Raw genomic sequence first — 21,940 nt, forward strand, 5'->3', positions numbered from 1 at the left:
CTATGCTTAATTAGGTGAGGAATCTTGTCTTTGTTGGTTGATACAGTTCTTTGGTAGCCAAAGTCTTTTGCCAAGGACACACAAGAATTTAGGAAAATGATATGTTTACCGCGGGATTATCCCGAGTGATAATCCCGACTGAAACAGAGAAGGGTGTGGGTTCCACCCTTTAACAGCCCCCCTGTTTTATCCTGGTGGGCCCCACCAGAAATCTGTTTCAGTCGGGATTATCACTCGGTATAATCCTGCGGTAGGTGCATCACTTCCCTTTAGTATATTCCCTCCAATTCCTGAGAGAGATTTTACATTAAGAAAGTGTTACCAGCGTTATATCATTCTTTTCAAGTAGTTTGTTTTTTTTTCTTGCCACCTTTCTTCGTTTGCACTCTCAAGAGGTTTTGCTGGACATTATCTATCTAATTGATGAAAACTCAGATTTGCTATGGAGTATGGAACATGCTCCAATTAATCTATTATTTTTTATGCAAATTTAGTTCTACGAGCAATTCTAACTTTGTTAGTCAAGTGAACAAGAGTTATTCTATGCTATGTATCAGTCTTTGTAATTTTTCTAGTATCTTTTTGAATTTGTGCTCCAGTGATGAACTTAACAGAAGCTATGGTTTGACATCCAAGTGAGTCTCTTTTGTCGGAGTTACTCTGATGGGGTAGTTAGTACTTAATATGGTTTTGTTAGTACAGATTGATGCTTTTTGTTGTCTTGATGTCCGAGTCTTATTTTGCCATAGTTTCTCAGATGGGGCGAGTTAGTATTTAATGTGCTTTTTTTTTTAAAGAGTGAAGCTCTTCACTGGCTTGATGAGCGAGTCTTAGACCTTGATAGTGCTTCGTGACACAGAAGAGCTTCATGTTTGTTGCAATCTATTCGCGAAATCATATAGTGGTCATTATCTATCTAATTCATCTAATGATTTTTTGTTGCATCTAATGTTTGTTTGTTGCAATCTATTCGTGACATCAGGTTCTGCCATTGTAATAATTCATCTAATGATTTTTTTTTTTTTTGTGTGTGTGTGTTGTGGCAGAATAAAAAAGTAACTGAAGCTATTCAGAAGGTTGCTGCTGCCTGTGACTGCAAGATTGTTTGAAGGTGTTATTAGCCATCAGTTCAAGCAGTTTGTGATAGGTGGAAACAAGGTTGTCCAAGTGTTCCAAGTCCGATACCAGGGCATGATGATGCAGATTTTCAGGAAAATGAAGTTTACGCAATTGACTTAGTTGCCAGTACAGGAGAAGGCAAGGTACGGGCACCGAATTCTTTGAACTTTATTCATTCTTCCAAGTTCACTCTGCTAATTTCTATACAATCCGAGTCAAAACAATATTGCAGCCTAGGATGTTACATGAGAGGCAAACTGTTGCATGCATAAGAGCGGTGGACCAGGTTTATCAGTTGAAGATGAAGGCATTTAGGTTCATCTTCAGCGAAATTAGCCAGAACTTGCCCATCAAGCCATTTTCAGCTAGGTTTGGCTTTCTTATCCCATTTCCAGACAACTTCGTTTTGCATAATTTACTCTCAGACACTTTATTATTTTCTATACCCAACACAAATGTAGTATTCTTTTTGTTTGCTCCTCCTTGTAGGGCTTTGGAATAGCAGCGTGCCCGGCCGAGATTAGTTGAATGTGTCAATCATGAACTTTTGCAGCCATACTTTGTGCTTCATTAGAAGCCTGGTAATCATCTATTTAAATATAAAAGTTGGAATCGATACACAATCGTGAAAATCACTTTTTGATAATTGAAATGGTTTTGCGTCCTGTCCTGAGGCTCTTACTACTACTGGCTATATTTTGTTGCACATATCAAGTTTACAGTTAATACATTTCCTATAGGATCACACCTCATGCTCTTCAAGAGCTGCAGCCAACAAAGACGTTAGACGAAGAACCTGAAATCAAGGCTTGGCTAGCTTTGGGCACTAAATCGAAACAAAAAGGTGGAAAGAAGAAGAAAGGTATGTTCTAAAGTCCTCTACCATTGATTGTATAATCTTATTCCTCCAAAACATTATCTGGTCTTGAATGATATACACCCTCTATCCCGTGAATGTAAAATCTCATTCTTGAAAAACATTGTATTTTTACCTTTGGTGATGACACAGGTAGGAAGAGTGATAAAGCCGAGGAGTCTACTGAAGCTGGACCGATGGATGCAACAACCGCTTCCCAAGAATGACGATTTTTTCAAATTTTGCGTTACCAGTAAAAACATTACAAGTCACTCAGCTTATTCGGCTAATATTACAGTATCATATTTACCACACATTCAAGAAGTAATGCGAAACTGAGGGGCTCTGAAACAAATAAAGTCTCCACTTCTGTGTAAACCGAACATTTTACTGAAAGACTTCACTATTATGGTTTAGTCTTAATTTTGCTTAGTTTGATCAACTGTATATATGTTTGATCGGCACAAGGTAAAGAGCAGATTTCTTGTGGACAGTAAGTCCGAACGATTCCTTCATGTTTATGTCTCCTATCTTCATTCCTTTTGGCAATTCCCAACGAAAAAAGTACAATAGATTCGCGAGCGCAAGCTCCACCATTGCAATTCCCATGTTAATTCCCGGGCATCCCCTTCGGCCTCCTCCAAATGGTAAGAGCTCGTAAGATTGTCCTCTGAAATCAATGTCACTATCCGTGAATCTCTCAGGGGAGAATTCATCTGGTTTTTCCCAATAATCAGGATTCCTCCCAATTGCCCATGCATTTATGAGCACCCTGGTTTTTGGTAGGACGTCATATCCACTGATTTTACTTAGTTGCATACTTTCTCGTGGGAGCAATAGCGGACCAGGTGGGTGAAGTCTTAGTGTCTCTTTCACTACCATTTTAAGATACGGAAGATGATCGAGATCTTCTTCGTCTATTTTCCCTTCACTCCCTACGTAGGTCCTTATCTCGTCTTGTGCTTTTTTCATTGATTCAGGACTTCGCATCAGTTCCGCCATTGCCCAATCCATGGTAACTGCAGATGTGTCGATTCCAGCAAGAATAACATTCTGAGAACAGTTTACAATAAAATGCAATTTTCAGTTCCAAAAAGATGAAATAAATAAATACTGTATTCAACTTGTCAGAACTACAGGAAATTCAGAAAGTTGGATCTATGTTGTGAAAGGCGCCCTAGGCGCACGAGTCTCCCAGGGGACGCCTAAGCTAATAAGGCGCCCAAGGTGCAAAAATGTGAGTCATTCATTATTCTTTTTTTCCCCAATTTTTTTTGGTCACTTTGGGCGCCAGGCGAGGCGAATGGTTTGGCGCCTCGGCTCGCCTAGCGCCTCACACAATGTAGAGTTTGATGAGATAAAGCTACTTACCATAAGAACTGCCTTGATATGGTCTTTCGTGAGACGAATGGAACTGAGCCGATCCTTTTCTAGTTTGAGCAGAACATCTACGATGTCGTCATGGTCTGGATTTGTTCTCTGCGGATCTAGATGTTCATCGATGATTTCCTGATAGAAAGTGTCCAAACCATGGAAGCTCTTCTCAAGTCTTCGGTGCAGTCCGGTGAGTCTGTCAATAACCCAGCCTACTTTAGGGAAAAAATCAGCTGCACTGAAACTACCCAGCATAGCCACGGCTTCGGACAGGAGATGCTGAAATCTACCACTGCCAAATTCTTCTCTTTCGTAAGTCTTGCCAAAAGCAACTTTACAAACAGTTTGATCAGTAAAAGATAACAGCTTCTGAAAGATATCAATTTGTGTGCCAGAATCAGCGGCTTTCGATATAGATTTAATCATAACTGCAACCTCTTCTGATCTCAAAGCTCCAAATGATTGAACTCTCTTCGCACTAAAGAGTTCATGAACGCATACTTTTCGAATCTCTCTCCAGTACTCTCCGTAAGGCGAAAACGCAATATCTAAGAAGTTGTAACTAAGGCGTTTCGGACCAACCAAACGTGGTCTACTGCAAAACTCAAGGTCATGTGTTTTCAAGATTTCTTTTGCATCTTCGGCCGATGAGATTGCAAGCGTTGGTACGTTGCCGAGATGCAAAAGCATGACCGGACCATATTTCCTTGAGAGTTCACATAAAGAAATGTGAGGCAGTTCACCAAGTTGATGAAAATTTCCAATGATGGGAAGCTTAGAAGGGCCAGGAGGGAACTTGAGTCTTTGTTTATTCCTGGGCTTACGTATAAGCATGAAAAGTAGGGTGAGAAGAAGAGGAAGAAGAAATGAAAGGGAAGGTAGTAGCCAAAATGAAGTTCTATCTACAGACTCCATATGAATGAAAAAGTAGTTTATTTCCTTTTTGAGTGGTGTTGTGGATTGTGTGGTGGTTTCTATTTTAAGCATTTGAAAGTGGAGTGCCACTAGTATACTTTAAGTCATCTCTTATCTTTAAGCCACTGCTGTCATCCATATACTCAAGATCATAGAGGATCCTAGACTGATTTTGGAATTTAAAAGAAGAATTTACTGTTGGTACAAGCATAATAGTAAGGTGTGAACATTCATTTGTACTTACTGAAACAAAATACTATTTAGGCTGAAATAAAATAGTGATAGCAACACTTTTACAAAAATAGAAACAATAATACCCTGAAAGCCAAGTTTGGGGATCACCCCCTATTTCGGTTCAATTTCCACCTTGGTCATACTTGGAATGATTAAAGTTGGGTTATTCTTGTAGATAATGAGTCCAAAATGTTCATCCATGTCAAGAATTTGTTTACCTGAACCATCTAACGGCACTTCCCAATCGAACCAAAACAAGAGATTGGCAAGAAGTAATTCCGATGGTACTAAATCCATTTATCTCGCAATAGTTTTAATTCTCACTGTCAGTTGTTTTTTTTATGAGATATTGATAAATTAATTAGGTAGATACAAAGTGCTTGCAATGCGTTCTTTAATGTTGTTATACGTTATTCCTAAACATATAACTATGTTATACGTTATGTCTAACAAATAACTATTTCAGAACTAAAAAGGTAAAAAATCAAAAAATAAATCAAAACTCCTTTCTTAGATAAGAGAATGTATGTAATTTCAAAGAACAAATGGAGTAAAAACTAACCAAATTTATATTCATGCCATTTGTCATAATTCTTACCGCGGTGTCACTAAATTTTTTTTATGCACTCATTTGTCGTGCATTGTATCTTTGAATGATAAATGGCAGACAAAGCCATTCATCACGCACTAAGAGAACTAAGAACAACACATAATGTAGTTGAGATTCAAACATAAAGTGTAATTGAGATTCAAACAGAAAGTTTTTACTATAAAGTCAAACTTTAAGTTTCAAGTGACTCTAAAATGAGATTTGTCATTATACACACACTTAAAACAACTCATTTCTACTTGGTGATATAAAAAAATTACAACCAAGCTTTGTGACATCTATCCATTCATGCATCTAATCGAGATATTTTAGTTAATCAATCTGGGTTGGGCCTAAGTCAAGAGTTAGGAGATCTGGAGAGCCAGATTTTGTTTTTAACCTTTTTTTTTTTGTCAAAGAAGTGCAAAGACGGAGCCAGAAGCTTGTTTCAAAACCACCAATATATTCTTCAGATGGATCACAATCACAAATCAGGTATAGACTATAATTGGTCTCTCATTGTTAAAACAGTCACCAGTAAACTACAAAAACTCAGGCTTTCCTCGATGCACTCACCCACTTTCCTGTGTAGTTTGGTGAGGTTGTTATCCTTCTTTTCCTTTATTCCTTTCCCGGGACCTGGGTGTTGCATCCATTTAGGCTCCCCTAGTTTTCGTATACCTTCTTATTTCTTTGTCTACAAACTTTTACTTTTAGTTAGGAGCTTCGAGGGTGTTCATATACACCTATAAAAGTTAATTTCCAACCACCGGTCGTCTTCTTTTATGAAATATTGAGAAATGAAATTGGTAGATGCAAAATGCAACCAATGTGTTCTTTAATGTTGCTGTACGTTATGCCTAAACATAAAACTATGTTATACTTTATGTCTAACAAGAAAACAATCTCAGGACTGAAAAGGTAAAAAATCAAAAAATAAAACAACTCTTTTTTTAGAAGAGAGAATGGATGTTATTTGAAAGGACAAATGGACTACAAACTAGCTAAATTTATATTTTGAAGATTCGTCATGATTCCTACCACGATATCATTAAATTTTGTTTTATGTCCTCATTTTTCATAAATTGTATCTTTGAATTCTGAATGGGAGACAAAACTATTTATCTCGCAATAGTTTTAATTGTCACTTCCCATCGTCTTCTTTTATGAGATATTAAGAAATGTGATAGATAGATCCAAAGGGCTACCAATGTGTTCTAATTTGTTATACGTTATGCCTAAATAAAAAAATATGTTATATGTTAGCTTAACAAGAAAACTATTTCAGAATAGAAAATGAGAAAAAAGCAAAAAATAAAATAAAAATGCTTTCTTAGAAAAGAGAATGCATGTTATTTTAAAGGACAAATGGACAACTACTTAACCAAATTTATATTCATGACATTTGTCGTAATTCCTACCACGGTGTCACAATATTTGTTTTATGTCCTCATTTTTCGTGCGTTGTCTTTGAATGCCAAATGGGAGACAAAACCATTTATCTTGAAATAGTTTTATCTCTTACTGTCAGTCGTCATGTTCTATGATATATTGACATATAGAATAGGTAGATGCAAAGTGCTGCCAATGTACTCATTAGTGTTGTTTTACATCGATCCTAAACAGGAAACTATGTCATACGTTATGCCTAAATAGAAAACTATTTCAGAACTAAAAAGGTAAAAAGTCAAAAAACAAAACAAACTGCTTTCTTGGAAAAGATAAGGCATGTTATTTCAAAGAAAAAATGGACCACAAACTAACCAAATTTATATTCATGAAGTTGGTCATAATTTCTTCCACGGTTAATAAATTTGTTTTTACGCCCTCATTTTTCGTGTATTATATCTTTGAATTCCAAATGAGAGACAATTCCTTTTATCTCGCAATAGTTTTGATTCTCATAGTTAGTTGTGTTTTTTATGAGATATTGATAAATTAAGTAGGTAGATACAAAGTGTTTCCAATGCGTTCTTTAACATATAACTATGTTATTCCTAAACATATAACTATGTTATGTGTTATGCCTAACAAAAAAGTATAAAAAAGTATTTCAGAACTAAAAAGGTAAAAAGTCAAAAAATAAATCAAAACCCCTTTCTTAGATAAGAGAATGCATGTAATTTCAAAGAACAAATGGAGTAAAAACTAACCAACTTAATATTCATGCCATTTGTCATAATTCTTATGATGGTGTCACTAACTTTGTTTTATGGCCTTATTTGACGTGCATTGTATCTTTAAATGACAAATGCCTGACAAAGCTATTTATCTCGCAATGAGAGAACTAAGATCAACACATGATGTAGTTGAGATTCAAACAAAAAGTGTAGTTGAGATTCAAACAGAAAGCTTTTACTATTAAGTCAAACATTAAGTTTCAAGTGACTCTAAAATGAGATTTGTCATTATACGTGCACTTAAAACAACTCATCTCCACTTGGTGATTAAAAAAAATCACAATCAATCTTTGTGACATCTATCAGTTCATGCATCTAATCGAGATATTTTATTTAATCAATTTGGCTTGGGCCTAAGTCAAGAGTTTAGGAGATCTGGAGAGTTAGATTTTTCTTTTAACCTTTTTTTTGTCAAAGAAGTGCAAAGACGGAGCCAGAAGCTTGTTTCAAAACCACTAATATATTCTTCAGATGGATCACAATCACAAATCAGATATAGACTATAATTGGTCTCTCATTGTGAGAACAGGCAGCAGTAAACTACAAAAAGCTCACGCTTTCCTCAATGCACTCACCCACTTCCCTGTGCAGTTTGATGAGGCTATTATCCTTCTTTTCCTTTATTCCTTTCTCGGGACCTGGGTATTGCATCCATTTAGGCCCCCTAGTTTTCGTATACCTTCTTATTTCTTTGTTTACAAACTTTTACTTTTAGTTAGGAGCTTCGAGGGTGTTCAGATACACCTATAGAAGTAAATTTCCAACTGCCGGTCGTCTTCTTTTATGAAATATTGAGAAATAAAATAGGTAGATGCAAAATGCAACCACTATGTTCTTTAATGTTGTTGTACGTTATGCCTAAACAGAAAACTATGCTATACGTTATGCCTAACAAGAAAACAATCTCAGAACTGAAAAGGTAAAAATTCAAAAAATAAAACAACCCTTTTTTTTGGAAGAAAGAATTGATGTTATTACAAAGGACAAATGGACTACAAAATAGCTAAATTTATATTCATGACATCGTCATGATTCCTACCACAGTATAACTAATTTTTTTTATGTCTTTATTTTTCATAAATTGTATCTTTGAATTCTAAATGGGAGACAAATCCATTTATCTTGCAATAGTTTTGATTCTCACTTACAGTCGTCTTCTTTTATGAGATACCAAGAAATGGAATAGGTAGATCAGAAGTGCTACCAATGTGTTTTATGTTGTTATACATTATGCCTAAATAAATTAAAAAATTTATATGTTATACTTAACAAGAAAAATATTTCAGAATAGATTATCAAAAAAATCAAAAAATAAAACAAAAATGATTTCTTATAAAAGAGAATGCATGTTATTTCAAAGGACAAATTGACGACTACTTAACAAAATTTATATTCATGACATTTATTTGCGAATTCACTTTGCAAACTAAAGTCCCTGGAACTTTAGTGATTTAAGGTATGCGAACTTGATTTGCAAACCGTGACATTATGTTCATGAATTGGTTCTTTTATAAGTACTTTGTACAATTACAAACCAAACCGAATATACTTCAAATTGTTCATGGATATTTCTATGAGATAGTGAACATTTGAACAGCTCTCTTAAAAAAAAATTTAGATTCATTTGATTATCTATCATGATTAATTGATTATCATATTTGATCTAGAAGTGATTAGATGAATATGGCTAAGCTAAAAGTGTTCATATGGCTAACTTCGGTTAACTGCTATTGAGCCAACTTGTTATACACGTTTAGGTACGATTTACCCATATCTAAATGTAGGTATATTTCATTTGTGTGTATCAAGATAATATCATCTAACAGTGGATATTGATTTCTTATTTTCTTAGCAGACTTAGCTTGATTCTTAAACCAGGAGTTCATCTAACGGTGAATATTAATTGCTTTGTTACAACGTTATCTTAGCTTTGATTGTAAGGAACCCTGATTTGAACGACTATATAAGGGAGAACTGTAGCATATGGGAAATCGAATCTCGACACTCTCGTGTGTCCTAGTTGCAAACTAGAATCGATTCTCCATTAACCAAGTGTTGATGGTGGTTTCTAGTTCATGGTTAAAATTGTAAAACCTTGCATTTAATATGCCGTCACTCTTCAAAGAGACGGGCCCATGTAAAGTGATGAGTGCTCAACCTCTCCACGGGCGCATTTATTGAGAAACTCAATATATTCACATGAAATTTATCCAGAATGGTGCATGTAGCAACAATCCCAGATATTCTGTAAATTTTGGTACCTTGCCTATATTATTCAGTTAATATAAGTTTCTTTGAATGCTTTCCGTGCTATGTTCCCCGGCTGAACCCTTAATATTGGTATGTCATGACAATTTGTGTTCACTCACAGCAGAGTAGCACGAATTTCCAAGTATCAAGGTTAAGGTCCTTGCATAAAAGTATTCAATCGGAAAGCATAATGCTCTCTGGCAATAAACTTAAAGACTGCCAGTTATTGGTGTGAGTTAAAACATTAAGAAAATGGAATTGTCATGCTAGTTGCCGTGTCAACACATATAATTCAATCAATTTTGTGATAATTCACAAGATTCAGATATTACCCTAACTAATTTACAAGATTATGGTTTTGCGTCCTGCGCATTATATTAGACCTCGCCTGTCGAAACTAAGCCCAGGCGAACTAGGCAATTAATCCGCCATGGATTAGTAGGTGCAAAATCCTATCCACAATCAGAAAACAAGGAATAAAAGGAGTCGCGGAATAGGAGCAGCAACAAAGGGAGGTGTGGCCATGCCATAGGCCAGCCGACGCCACTTGCAAGTGGACACACCTCATGCTGCTCGGACCAACCCCTATTTCCCGTTGACCAATCAGGTCGCCTTAAACCCGCCACACACACATGAGTGTGGCTGGGCCCATACTTGTCGGCCCTATTTCCCATCGACCAATCAGGTCACTTTAAATCCGCCACACACACACTAGAAGTGTGGCCACACCCATGCTTGGCCGACCCCTCTTTTTAATAGACCAATCAGGTTGCTCTAAACCTTCCACAGTATCAAAATAGGCAAATTTGCGCCAGATGGTCACAATGCCAAATTGGCTTTCCAAAGTCACACCAATACGCTAATTGGCATGCCAAACGTTCCATTCCGCTCCGCATACTAGTGACATGTTGAACATGCAATGCCTCGCCAAAACGCTAATTGGCATGCCAAACATGCCAAACGTGCCACTTTTCCACAGAAGCATGCCGAACGTGGCAATGTACCATAAATAGCGTGCCAACATGCTAACCCACTTCTTGTTCGTGGCCAAATGCTATAACATATTCCAATTAGGGAATTCTAAACATGGCTCTGCCTTAGTGGCATTAGTCGAAACCCTAATTTCCATTCATGGCCCAATTACGCTACTTTGGCCCTATAACATGCCACGAGCCATGTGAGACTCCCTGTAGATGGTGGATTTTTGACAAGGGATAAAATCGTGAACTCATAATTATACGAAGCTCTAATCCAACAATCAGACGTGAGTATTGAGACACGGGTCTCTCATCGAATTCTGAACGGAGAGTACTTTCTCTCAGAGTACATGTAGATATGTAGTCTCACGGCTGGACAACGTCATATCTCATGAACACTGAACACTTTCAGTGATTATTTATATATAATATCACGAGATGGACGGATCCTAGACAGCTTGCTCTGCTAGTATAGAGCGATAACGTCTTCAGGAACAAACAACGAGTTTACCCTGACTATATAAAGGATATGACTTACCGACAAGCTCATATCGGGATAATTAATGCTCCTAGACATCTTGCTCTGCTAGTATAGATCCCCAAAGTTAATTATTCCTAATTAAGATTAATTCTGTCGTGACATTCACTACTGAATTCCCAGAATAATCTATTATTGCTCTTATTCCATGGTCGAATCCACGACTGGTCCCATGGAATGGCAATAACGATTGCTCCTATTCCATGGTCGAATCCACGACTGGTCCCATGGAATGGAAATAACAATTGCTCTTATTCCATGGTCGAATCCACGACTGGTCCCATGGAATGGAAATAACAATTGCTCCTATTCCATGGTCGAATCTGCGACTGGTCCCACAGAATGGCAATTAACAATTGTTCTGATTCTATGATCGAATCCACGACTTGATTTCATAGAATAGCAGTAACAATATTATCTCATTACTCCGATTTCATGATCGAATCCACAACTGGTGTCATAAATGGTAATAGATAAATCTTAATTACTTTGATTCTATGGTCGAATCTACGATCCCATGGAATTTTAATGCTCACTTTATTATTCTGAATTCGTAGTCGAATCCTCAACTGATCCTATGAATTAATAATAAACATCTTATTACTCTATTTTGTGAATTATTCTCCACTGAATTCCATAATTAGTAATAAATAATCAACAACCGGGCGTCTGAGCTACCTCTAAGTAAGCCCCGATTCAAATGGTGAAGGTGTATTCAACGACGATACACTAACAATCACCGCATGAACGAGTATTTCAAAAATACAACGAAACGATGAAACTATGCAAAATAGAGAAAAAAATAATAAATAATTAAAAATATTGACCAGGGTGCTGGGAGCACGGACACACGACCGACCAACCGTGTCATGGTCAATCCCACGCCAGTTTTATATTTTCAATGCATTTTTATTATTTCCCATGATTTGACGAAAATTATCTCATTTTATCAAATCTCCTTCGTCTCGAGGAAACTCCTCGGTTTCATGGTACTTCCATAAATCCATAAAAAATAATATAAAATTAAGGAAAGGAGTGTGGGTCATGACCATTGGCCAACCGGCCATGCCTTGGTCCCAGCCGGCCCCACACCTCACGGTTCGTTATTATTTTATTATTATTATTATTTCTCTAATTTCATGAAAAACTCCTTGATTTCATGGTATTTTTTGCACAAATCATCATATAATAATAAAATAAAATTATGAAAACTTGTGGGACCGGGCCACTAGCCAGCCGGCCATGCCCTAGACGGTCCCACATGCCCTTTGCTTTGTTATTTTATTATTATTTATCCTATTTTTCCTTGAATTCATCAAATTCCTTGATTTTATGGTATTTCTCTCAAATTAGGAAAAATTCCCTCAAATCATCAAAAATACCTAAAAATATTAAAATATTAGGGAAACTCGTGGGACCGAGCCCTAGCCGGCCGTCCGCGCCTCCACGATCCCACACGCCCTTGTTTTTATTATTTTAATATTTTTTGCTTCCCTGAACTCATGAAAACTCCTTCAATTCATGGAAACTCCCTAAATTCATCAAATTTCTCAAAATTCATGAATTTTTCATAAAATCATCAAAATATTATAAAACTAAGGAAAAGGCACCACCGGACCGTGGTCATGACCGGCCGACCATGCCTTGACAACGGCGGTCCCACGCTTCCTCATTCCTTATGTTATAATTATTTTTCATCATCTCATGGTGTTTTCCTCAGTTTCGTCGAAACCCTAATTTTGGCATATTTTCTCGAATAGATGCTCAATTGCACGCCAGAAAATATCAAAATTCTCAGGACTGAGACGCGGACGCCTTGAGGACACGAGCACGCTATCTTGACCGACCAAGTTTGGCTCTTTGTCTCACGGAATCTGGTCCCATCAATTTTCACAGGTTTGACCTAATTTGCACAATTGCTCGTATTAGGTCCAAAACTCTTCCAAACACTTTGGATTTTCATGAAGTGATCTTCAGGCGGTCACGTGACAACCCAGGGACGGTTTCATGACTCCATGGTCGGTCCCTCGCCTCGTCATAATTAATTAGGTTTTCTCACCTAAGGCTCAGACGAGTATTTTTGAATAAATGATTAAGCCAACATTTAATCATTCTTCCACCAACAAATCGTCAACTCTTCAGGAGTTCTTCGTATTTGCTCACGTGAGCATATGGACACTACATGGTTGATCCACGGTCCCACATAGTCGCTCCCTCCTTCGTCCTATGGTTAAACTACCATGAATTGATCATCAATTGATCAAATTAGGGTTTCTGAATCCAAGGATCATTATTCTAGATTCCAACCTTAATAATTTTACGACGGCCTCGTGGTGATTAATTTTATTAATTATGCTCGATTCAACGACCAGTATTCTAATTAATATTTTTGGCACGCTGCCAATAATCCATCAAATGAGCAACACATGCTCAGACGATCAAATATTCAACAATTCATCACATGAGCAACACTTGATCAAATGATAAATATTTGCTCAAACCAAGGAATATTGGTTCAACAATCAATATTCAACGATCCATCGAATGAGCAATACTTGCTCACTTCATCGTAAGAACTATACCTCTGTCTCATGACATGTTCAACTCATGATTTTCAGAACATCATGTTCAACTCAACAACTACATGGACTCATCGTCCCATCAAATCACGAAGTCATCAATTGACTAACATACCACGAGACGTCAATTGTGTCACTTTGGGGGGATATCACTTAGGGTTTCGGTCTGGCGGTCTACGACACGTGTGTTCAAACACACGATGAAATGTGAGCAAGTCGTGCAATCAGTTGAAGGAATTCACGAGGTAGTGGGTGGAAAATCGACCAAGTCTCCACACATTGAGCAACTAGTTTCAAACACGATCTCCACTTCCACACTCCTTGATTCCATCAACTGTCACACTTCATGGGATCATGGTGTCTAAAATTCCAGCAATATAAATAAGTCTCTGAATCATGATTGAATCATCAGTATCATCAATCTCACGTCAAACTGACAACATGAGATCATCAACTCATCAATTGAGCAACTACTCTCAATTGAGCAATTTCAATCATTCAGAGCTTATCATATTCAGAATTCACACACCCACAATCTTTGATTACCATTGATTCCACGCATTTTTCAGCTTCCCTCCTACAGATCAACCCATCCTCTCTTGTGACCGAATTTACTCTGGAACAGTCATTGTCTTGATTTAGGCCGGAGTACTACAGATTGATCTCTCGAATCTAAAGCACCCCCTTTGCAGCGGTGCATATGTGTGAGGTTTAAAATTTCGCTCGGTTCGAGGAGTCTCCTCCGTACGGTCGTCTCCTCAATTCCTTAAAAACCAGCAAATCGTTTTTCCCCATCTACAGATTGGCGACCACAGTGGGAGATCATTCTCTCGGTTGCAATCTCAATTCTCACAAGGATGAACGGTCTTAAGTCTACCAATCCGGGTTCAAAACCCGATCCTAATATCGCAAGCTCTAGTGGTACCGCTATCTCCACTCCTCCGATCCGACGCAACCTGCTACTACTACTGCTCCAAGCACTGGTGCTCTAGTGATCACCCCTGCAAGTGACGACACTTGCGCCATCAACAATCTACTCTTCGTTGATCTCCTAAAGAAACCATAGGAAATCATCCTGCCATTCTTGATCTCATGAAGGTTCAGATTGACGTGGATGCAACACAGAAAGAGTTGTGTACTTATCCCAAAACTCTCACAGAAAAGCTTGCGTCTGAACGAACTCAGCCTCAGTGCGAGAAAGGAAAAGTTAAAGAAACATCTTCAACTGCTGATCCTGAAATCTCTCCAATCCATGTTGTACATGATGAAGAATCCTGCAAAGACGCAAATGACTCTCCATCAATGGAACCTGCAAGTTTCATCAATCACTCGTGAAGACTAGGAGCACTCTTTTGAAGATCGAGGAAAAGACAAGACATCATCTGTCCATATTCGTCAACCTTCATATCCCGCTGCCAACGGAGGATTCCTCTCCCAAAAGGTTATACCGCTCCAACATTCATTCTTTATGATGGAACGTGCAATACTCAAAAGCACATTTCTCGGTTTCGGGCGAACACGAGCACGACCATGTCGTCCGCCTGAAGGAATTTTCGATGTCTCTGAGGCAGAACATACACCTGGTACAACGCACCGGGAAGTATCACCGATTGGGGAGAGATGATTAATGCTTTCTACAGAAAATACTTCTTCGTGTCAGAGCAAGTCACTCTCTCTGATCTAGGAAGGATGCTTCAAATGAGCGATGAACATCCCAATGATTATGCGAAAAGATTCAGAGCACAGGCCCTGAACCGTCATGATCCAAGCGTCACAGAGAAACAACTGGTAGACTTCTGTATCAACAACATTATCCCGGTTTACAGATCTTTGCTGGAAAATCTACGTTTCCATACCTTCTCAGAGCTTCATGAAGCAGCAAAGAGATAGGCGACTACTGCACCCGCTTTACTGGAAAGAAGAATAGCTACAAAAGGCTGAAGAACCACGCTCGAGGTAGCAGACGTCTGATCAACAAGCTGTAGAACCTCCAGCCTTCCACAAACGCTGTTGCAGAAGGAAGCAAATGAAAAGTTGAACCGTCGTGCAAGCATACCTCAGCTCCTTGAAAAGCACAAAGGAAGGATAACCAAGATGCACAAACCTCGACCTAACATCAACAAACGGGAAATGATCGGACAAACTCAAACCTCCCTGAAGTGATCGAGTTACCGGAAGTCTGGGTGCAAGATGATACAATCAACTTGATGTTCATCAAACAGAGCCAACTGAAGCAAAATGGAGAACCCCAGGTACTGTCATCTTCATGGATTCATCAATCATCCAACAAGTAACTGCAATATTTTGAAGCACATCTTCAAAGAGAAGGTTGATCTACACAAGATTCAACTGGGGACTGAAGGAGTACACATATCCTCTCCCAATCAATACCTCGACTCTCTGAACAACCTGTCAAAGAGGCAGTTCAATCCTTGGTCGAATGTGGATTGCTCTATCCGTCGAAGGCACAAAGGAGAGACATGTTCACTGCACTGAACCACATCGTGTCAAGAAGTTCATACCGGAAATACTTCTTGAGCCTCCACAGCTCAAGAGATGTTCGACTGGGGACTGCTTACCACACTCAATCTCAGAAGAAACGAATTCGGGAGAACGTTGGTCCATGCTGGCACCGCTATCAACACCATTCCACTGAAAACCCTCGGAGCCGCATGCATCACTCGACAACAATCTAGTCGTGATCCCATATCAATCAGAGACCTTGAAGGATCGCTTAGAAATATTTATGGCTACATCACTCTCAAGGTGGACATAAGCTTAACCTGGACAGAAACCAAGTTTCACATAATCAGGATGATCCAGAATATGACATGTTCTTCAGACGAGCGTGGATCCATGTTGAAAAAGCGTCTTTGGTTGCACATCACGGACATCCCATCATCAGAGCACTTGGAGGAATTTCGAACTTTGACGAGATTGAAGCAAGAACCTGTAAAAGATGCATAGACATTCATCAAGAGGTTCCACACTCAGGAAAGTCTCATTCCTCCTGTGTCTACGTCATTTATTTTCTCGCATGCTATCCTAGCATGGGGACTTGATTCTGCTAGCAACTCTGCAAGACGTTATGAATGGTAACTTCACCACATTAGCATTTTACCAACAGGTTGAATCTAACGTTTCTCCGAATCGAGCACTGAGACGTTCATTGCTGAGATAATGTCCAAACATGGCAAAGAACACTTTGGGAGTTTCTACATAGCCTTGCAGGATTGTCCATGTGTGCCACAAAATTAGAAAGCTCTGATTTCTGCACAAGTGTTGAATCCCACTGCTGCAACGAAAGGAATGTTGAATCAACAGAAGATAGTCGGGCCCCAGACGATCAAACTTAAGACATGCTCAAGGGGTATGACGCTTCAACACTCAAGAAGCCTTCAAATTGTACTCCCAATCAAAGAGTACACATTAGATAATGGCGCCTCTGGCTCCATCACAAATATCTCGACAGATTCAACACCAGCACGATCGACACTACATTCGATAAGTCTTCATTATCTCATTATAAGACTTCTGAAGCATATGCAACATCATTCATACATGAATGTCACCAACTCCTTCAACATACACTGGGCAACCTGAGAACGGAGATTTCTGCTGATATCTTCCACAACAACGTGGATTCACTAACAAAGACAGTTCGTGGTAAAGTTATGCTTTCAAGAGCATTCAGGTTGAACTCTCAGTACACCTTCATCTTACGGACACTCAATTCATCAACTAGTTCGCGAATGTTAAAGGCTCACTGGATGGAGGAGCAAAGATTATATCTATAATCATGGTTCTAGACTTTTTCGGTCTTTGGAGCAATTCCAACCATGGCATCAGCATCAAATAATCTCTAAAGGAACACCATCCATGATCTCAGCATCGACAAGGATCTCTGGAGTGTAATCATTCATGGTCTCAGCACTAACAACGGTCTCAGGAGCAACATCCTCAGGGCTTCATCAACTAATCATTCTCTTAAGTGTTACACATGAAGAAGACTTCTCCAAGAACTAATGATTCATATCAAGATGTGTAGACCTGAAAACATGCTCACATGAAATTCTTCCCAAAGCTGGCACAATTGGTGGGCATAATCCAAAGTCTCCTCCAAGATGTTCTCATCGCCTCTACAAATTAGATACGACATGCTCCGGGCCATGGTTTTACATAAACGTACCAATGGGTGAGGAATGGGACAATACTTCCTAAAATAAAGATGTTCATCTATGTTTCTTCTACAACATACCAAAAGGGCGCATCAATTGGACATACGAGCTGAAATATATGGCCTTTACCGTCGGGTCTACGGAATCTGAAAAATTTGTACGGGATTACAAATTGCAAATGCGCACGCTTCGTTGGATGATCTCCACAACTCCAAATTGAGTGATTCTTTTCTCATGTGATAACTCAGCTTCTTAGCTTCGAAAGTTGGGGTCAAGCATCGAATTTCGACCTTGTATGAGGTCCCTACAGCTTCTAGAGCGTACAACATGCAAGCAACAATTCTTAGACGGGATTCATGACTTCCACAGTCGATCGGTGTCCACCAGGTCTCTTCGCTAAGTCCTTCATCAAGGTACCTCGAACTTCGACCACCTAGGTCTTTACATCAATTTTCTACCTGGGTCCTCTATCTAGGTCCCACCAGAAGAAGGGAAAACGAAAGGGAGATACTTAACAAAATACTGGGGACTGACGGTCCACTTGTTAAGACGATCGATTTCACAATCCAAAACCGATCAAGAAATCAAGACCAGAATAAAACCTCACATCTCTCAGAAGTCCAAGGTTCAAGATATCATGGAAAGAAAACTAAAGAAAGTCAGCAAGATAAGATTTCTGCTTTTCTTCATCCATCTTCTTCAACACGGCATCACTGGTGGTGAAAGAAGTGTCACCTTCCACCGCTTTCCTTATAACATCAATTTTTTGACGAAGCCACTTCAAATTGAAATCAAGTTCTTCAGCTTTCTTCAAGTTGTACTCCCAATCAAAGAGTACATCCCGGGTGACAATATTTCCAGTTGTGATGCGGATATCATTTATAACACGCAACATGGCTTCTACTTGCCTCGTCAAGAAATAACTATGCTCCGGATCCTTGGTAACGACGATGTGCCCATACATCTTCCACGGTTTCTCGTACAAGCCTGCATATCCAATGGGAACACTGAATCCGCCAACTAGTTCATGATACGGGAGTGAAGCATCGAACGTAGGATCAAAAGAAACTCCTGCACTTGGATATTCATGCACCACTATACGGTTCTCAATTACTGGAGCAGCCTCCAGGGCAACAGTTTCTTCAGTATTCTCTACTGGTGTTTCGGTTTCTTCTATCACTGAAGCAGCAACAATCTGAGTTTCCAAGACTTCAATGACAACCTTATCATGGCCTTGAAGTGTAGATATGGTTGTCTCTTCATAAATAACTCCATGTAAGTTTGATTTATCCTCATTGGTTTCAATATCCTCAACTTCGGTATTTGGCACCTAATACGAAGATTACATGAGGTTAGAGTCATTTAAGCTTGAAACCAAATGAGATCATAAAATACATCATACAAGAAATCCAACTTTATCAAGATTAATCATTATACACTCAAGGAACGAGCAAATAGCATGAAAGTCATGAAAATACGTTTCACGGTAACCTCATCTGAAGAAACTGTACTCTGCCGTGTACTAAAAGACGAACTGGGAGCAATCTATGAGGAATATGAAGATGGGTTATATACCATTATCTTCGTATGGATATCCTATACAACTTCTAAAAATTTCATGACAATCCGATGAATGAGCAAATAGATGTGGCTAAAACATGGATCAACATGCCATCTGAAAAAGTTCTGAAGGTCTCCTGGAAGTTCACTATTTCGCCCTTTTCAGGCCCTAAACATGCTCAAACTTCAAAAATATTCATTGTTAAAGCTTGGAAATTTCCTGGGCTTGAAGATACATATGCAAACCGCGAAAATCCGACTTCGGACGAAGATTCTACAGCGTTTCTAGTAAAATCTGAAGTCTGAAATTTTCCGGTGATGTATTTCGGCAAAGTTATCCATAAATTCACATGGATTTTCATCCATTCATTCAAGAATCAGCAATATGATACTTCTTTGAAGAAATTACAGGAGATATACTTACTAAGGGAGTCTCTAAATCATTTGAAGGCTCGACGATGCCAGAATCTCCGTTGACAAAACCGCTATCTCCATTCGGTTCGGGATTTCGGGAATTCTCCATATTCCCATCTTCCAAAGAAGAGTGCGCTTCATCAACATGATTCTTATCTACAATGATTTCTTCCTGGATTCATCAACAAAAATTATTATTATTTCATTCAAGGAGATGCCGCGATCACCTGCACGAAATAGATATTTACATCGACTCCTTCATCGGTACTGGATTCCTGAATTGTTCGTCTGGGAACAAGTTGAAGACCGTCAATCGATGGAGAAAAGGTCTGAAAATAAATAACAAAACCTTGGTCTCGTGATCCTAAATGCACGGGCAGGAAAAAGTCATGACACAACGAGCGGTAACAACTCACCAAAGAAACGGCTGGGGACTGCACGTCATTTGCTAACATCTTGTAGTCCTTACTTCTGGATGCTCCGCTCCGAAGAATTTCTTCCATTTCCGAGGAGTCTACATTGATCTGAAACCTCACTACATGATCATCCTGTGGTATAGTTGATGAAATAACCAGGAGTACAACTCAGTATGAAGGATCTCTCACCATCACTCAGAGGTCCCAGAAGTACCATTTCTTGAAGTTACACCCGCGGAGATGTCATCCCTGGAAACATCGTCTTTGAAAGTGTCATCATGGGAGTCAGTCATTCTTGCAAAGTGGTTGTGACAGATGCATAACATTCAACGCATCATTTATACAAAGCGCAAGATTCAGCAAAACAACGAATCATGGAATAAAGATGCTCACATCAGCGTCTGCAAAAATGGTAACTTTCAACTCTTACATGTTTACGATTCCACTAACAGTACATGAGTTAATACTTCAAATCTTGCTCGTTCCTTCAAACCTGCTAAGACGAGCAAAATTCTGACATGATTTTCACAAAACCGTGAACAACCCACGTAAATTTTACAATGTGAACATTCACTGGTTTATCAAAATCTGGACAGACGTCCATTCTACGATTGTGAAAACTCACATATAGACATTCTTTCACCATGTATGGTTGTCTACCTTCAACAATTGTTCAAAATCAAAACATTGATTTTACAAAATATATTTTAACGTGAAACTCACGTAAATTTGAAAAATATATCTATATATTTTTGCTCCCTCGTACGAGCATCTGTCTTTGAAGCGAGAGTATATTTTCAAAGATTTCCAAAAGCTCGAAGATAAAAAATTTCATAAAGGCTCATAAACAAAATTTTATTACTAACAGACGCACGTCTATCAAAAAAAAAAAACTTTTCTCTCGTACGAGCATCCACCTTTGAAACGAGAGTTTATTCCACTTTGTGAAATCTCACATATTTAAAATATAAAATTCCGGTTTTCGTGAAAGCTCATAGACGAATTTTATATCATTAGACTTAGGTCTATTTTGTTTGTTCCTTAAACTAACGAACGAACGAGCGTCTATTCATAAAACAAGGATTTGTTTTCATGGGCCCGTCCCGCGAATCCTGACCAACCACAGACTCGTCGTCCAAACCACCGGTTCAACACCAATGTATGCTCATCAAACGACACTCCAATCATGACATTGAAGCCTTCATCAAGTCGTGGTTTGCTCATGCTCTCTAAATCCGGTAACGTCTCAACTTACGACTAAGTTCAATTACTGGTATTGTTATTTATAGCCGGAAAATCACCATTTAATGCTGACTGAGGAATACAACTTTCCTCAGTAAGCAGGGGACTTAATGTAGATGGTGTATTTTCGACAAGGGCTAAAATCGTGAACTCATAATTATACGAAGCTCTGATCCAGCAATCAGACGTGAGTACTGAGACATAGGTCTCTCATCGAATTCTGAATGGAGAGTACTTTCTCTCAGAGTACATGTAGATATTTAGTCTCACGGCTGGACAACGACATATCTCATGAACACTGAACAATTTTCAGTGATTATTTCTATATGGTATCACGAGATGGACGGCTCCTAGAAAGCTTGCTCTGCTAGTATAGAGCGATAACGTCTTCAGGAACAAACAACGAGTTTACCCTGACTATATAAAGGATATGACTTACCGACAAGCTCATATCGGGATAATTAATGCTCCTAGACAGCTTGCTCTGCTAGTATAGAGCCACAAAGTTAATTATCCTAA

General features: G+C 38.7%; 1 protein-coding gene and 1 pseudogene across 1 annotated transcript; one reads left to right on the plus strand and one right to left on the minus strand.

Moving 5' to 3' along the window:
* The first annotated feature begins 757 nt into the window (after window positions 1–757).
* On the plus strand, window positions 758–2,525 carry LOC113313047 (annotated as a pseudogene).
* Window positions 2,176–4,302, minus strand: LOC113313123 (cytochrome P450 71B10-like). Its single transcript, XM_026561844.1, has 2 exons — window positions 3,347–4,302; window positions 2,176–3,028 (listed from the first exon to the last, which is right to left on the minus strand). The coding sequence occupies exons 1-2, from the start codon at window positions 4,262–4,264 to the stop codon at window positions 2,414–2,416; spliced, it is 1,533 nt and encodes a 510-aa protein (XP_026417629.1). The 5' UTR covers window positions 4,265–4,302; the 3' UTR covers window positions 2,176–2,413.
* Between the last annotated feature and the right edge of the window lie 17,638 nt (window positions 4,303–21,940).

This window comes from Papaver somniferum, chromosome 9 (assembly GCF_003573695.1).
Source record: "Papaver somniferum cultivar HN1 chromosome 9, ASM357369v1, whole genome shotgun sequence".
NCBI classification, from domain to species: domain Eukaryota; kingdom Viridiplantae; phylum Streptophyta; class Magnoliopsida; order Ranunculales; family Papaveraceae; genus Papaver; species Papaver somniferum.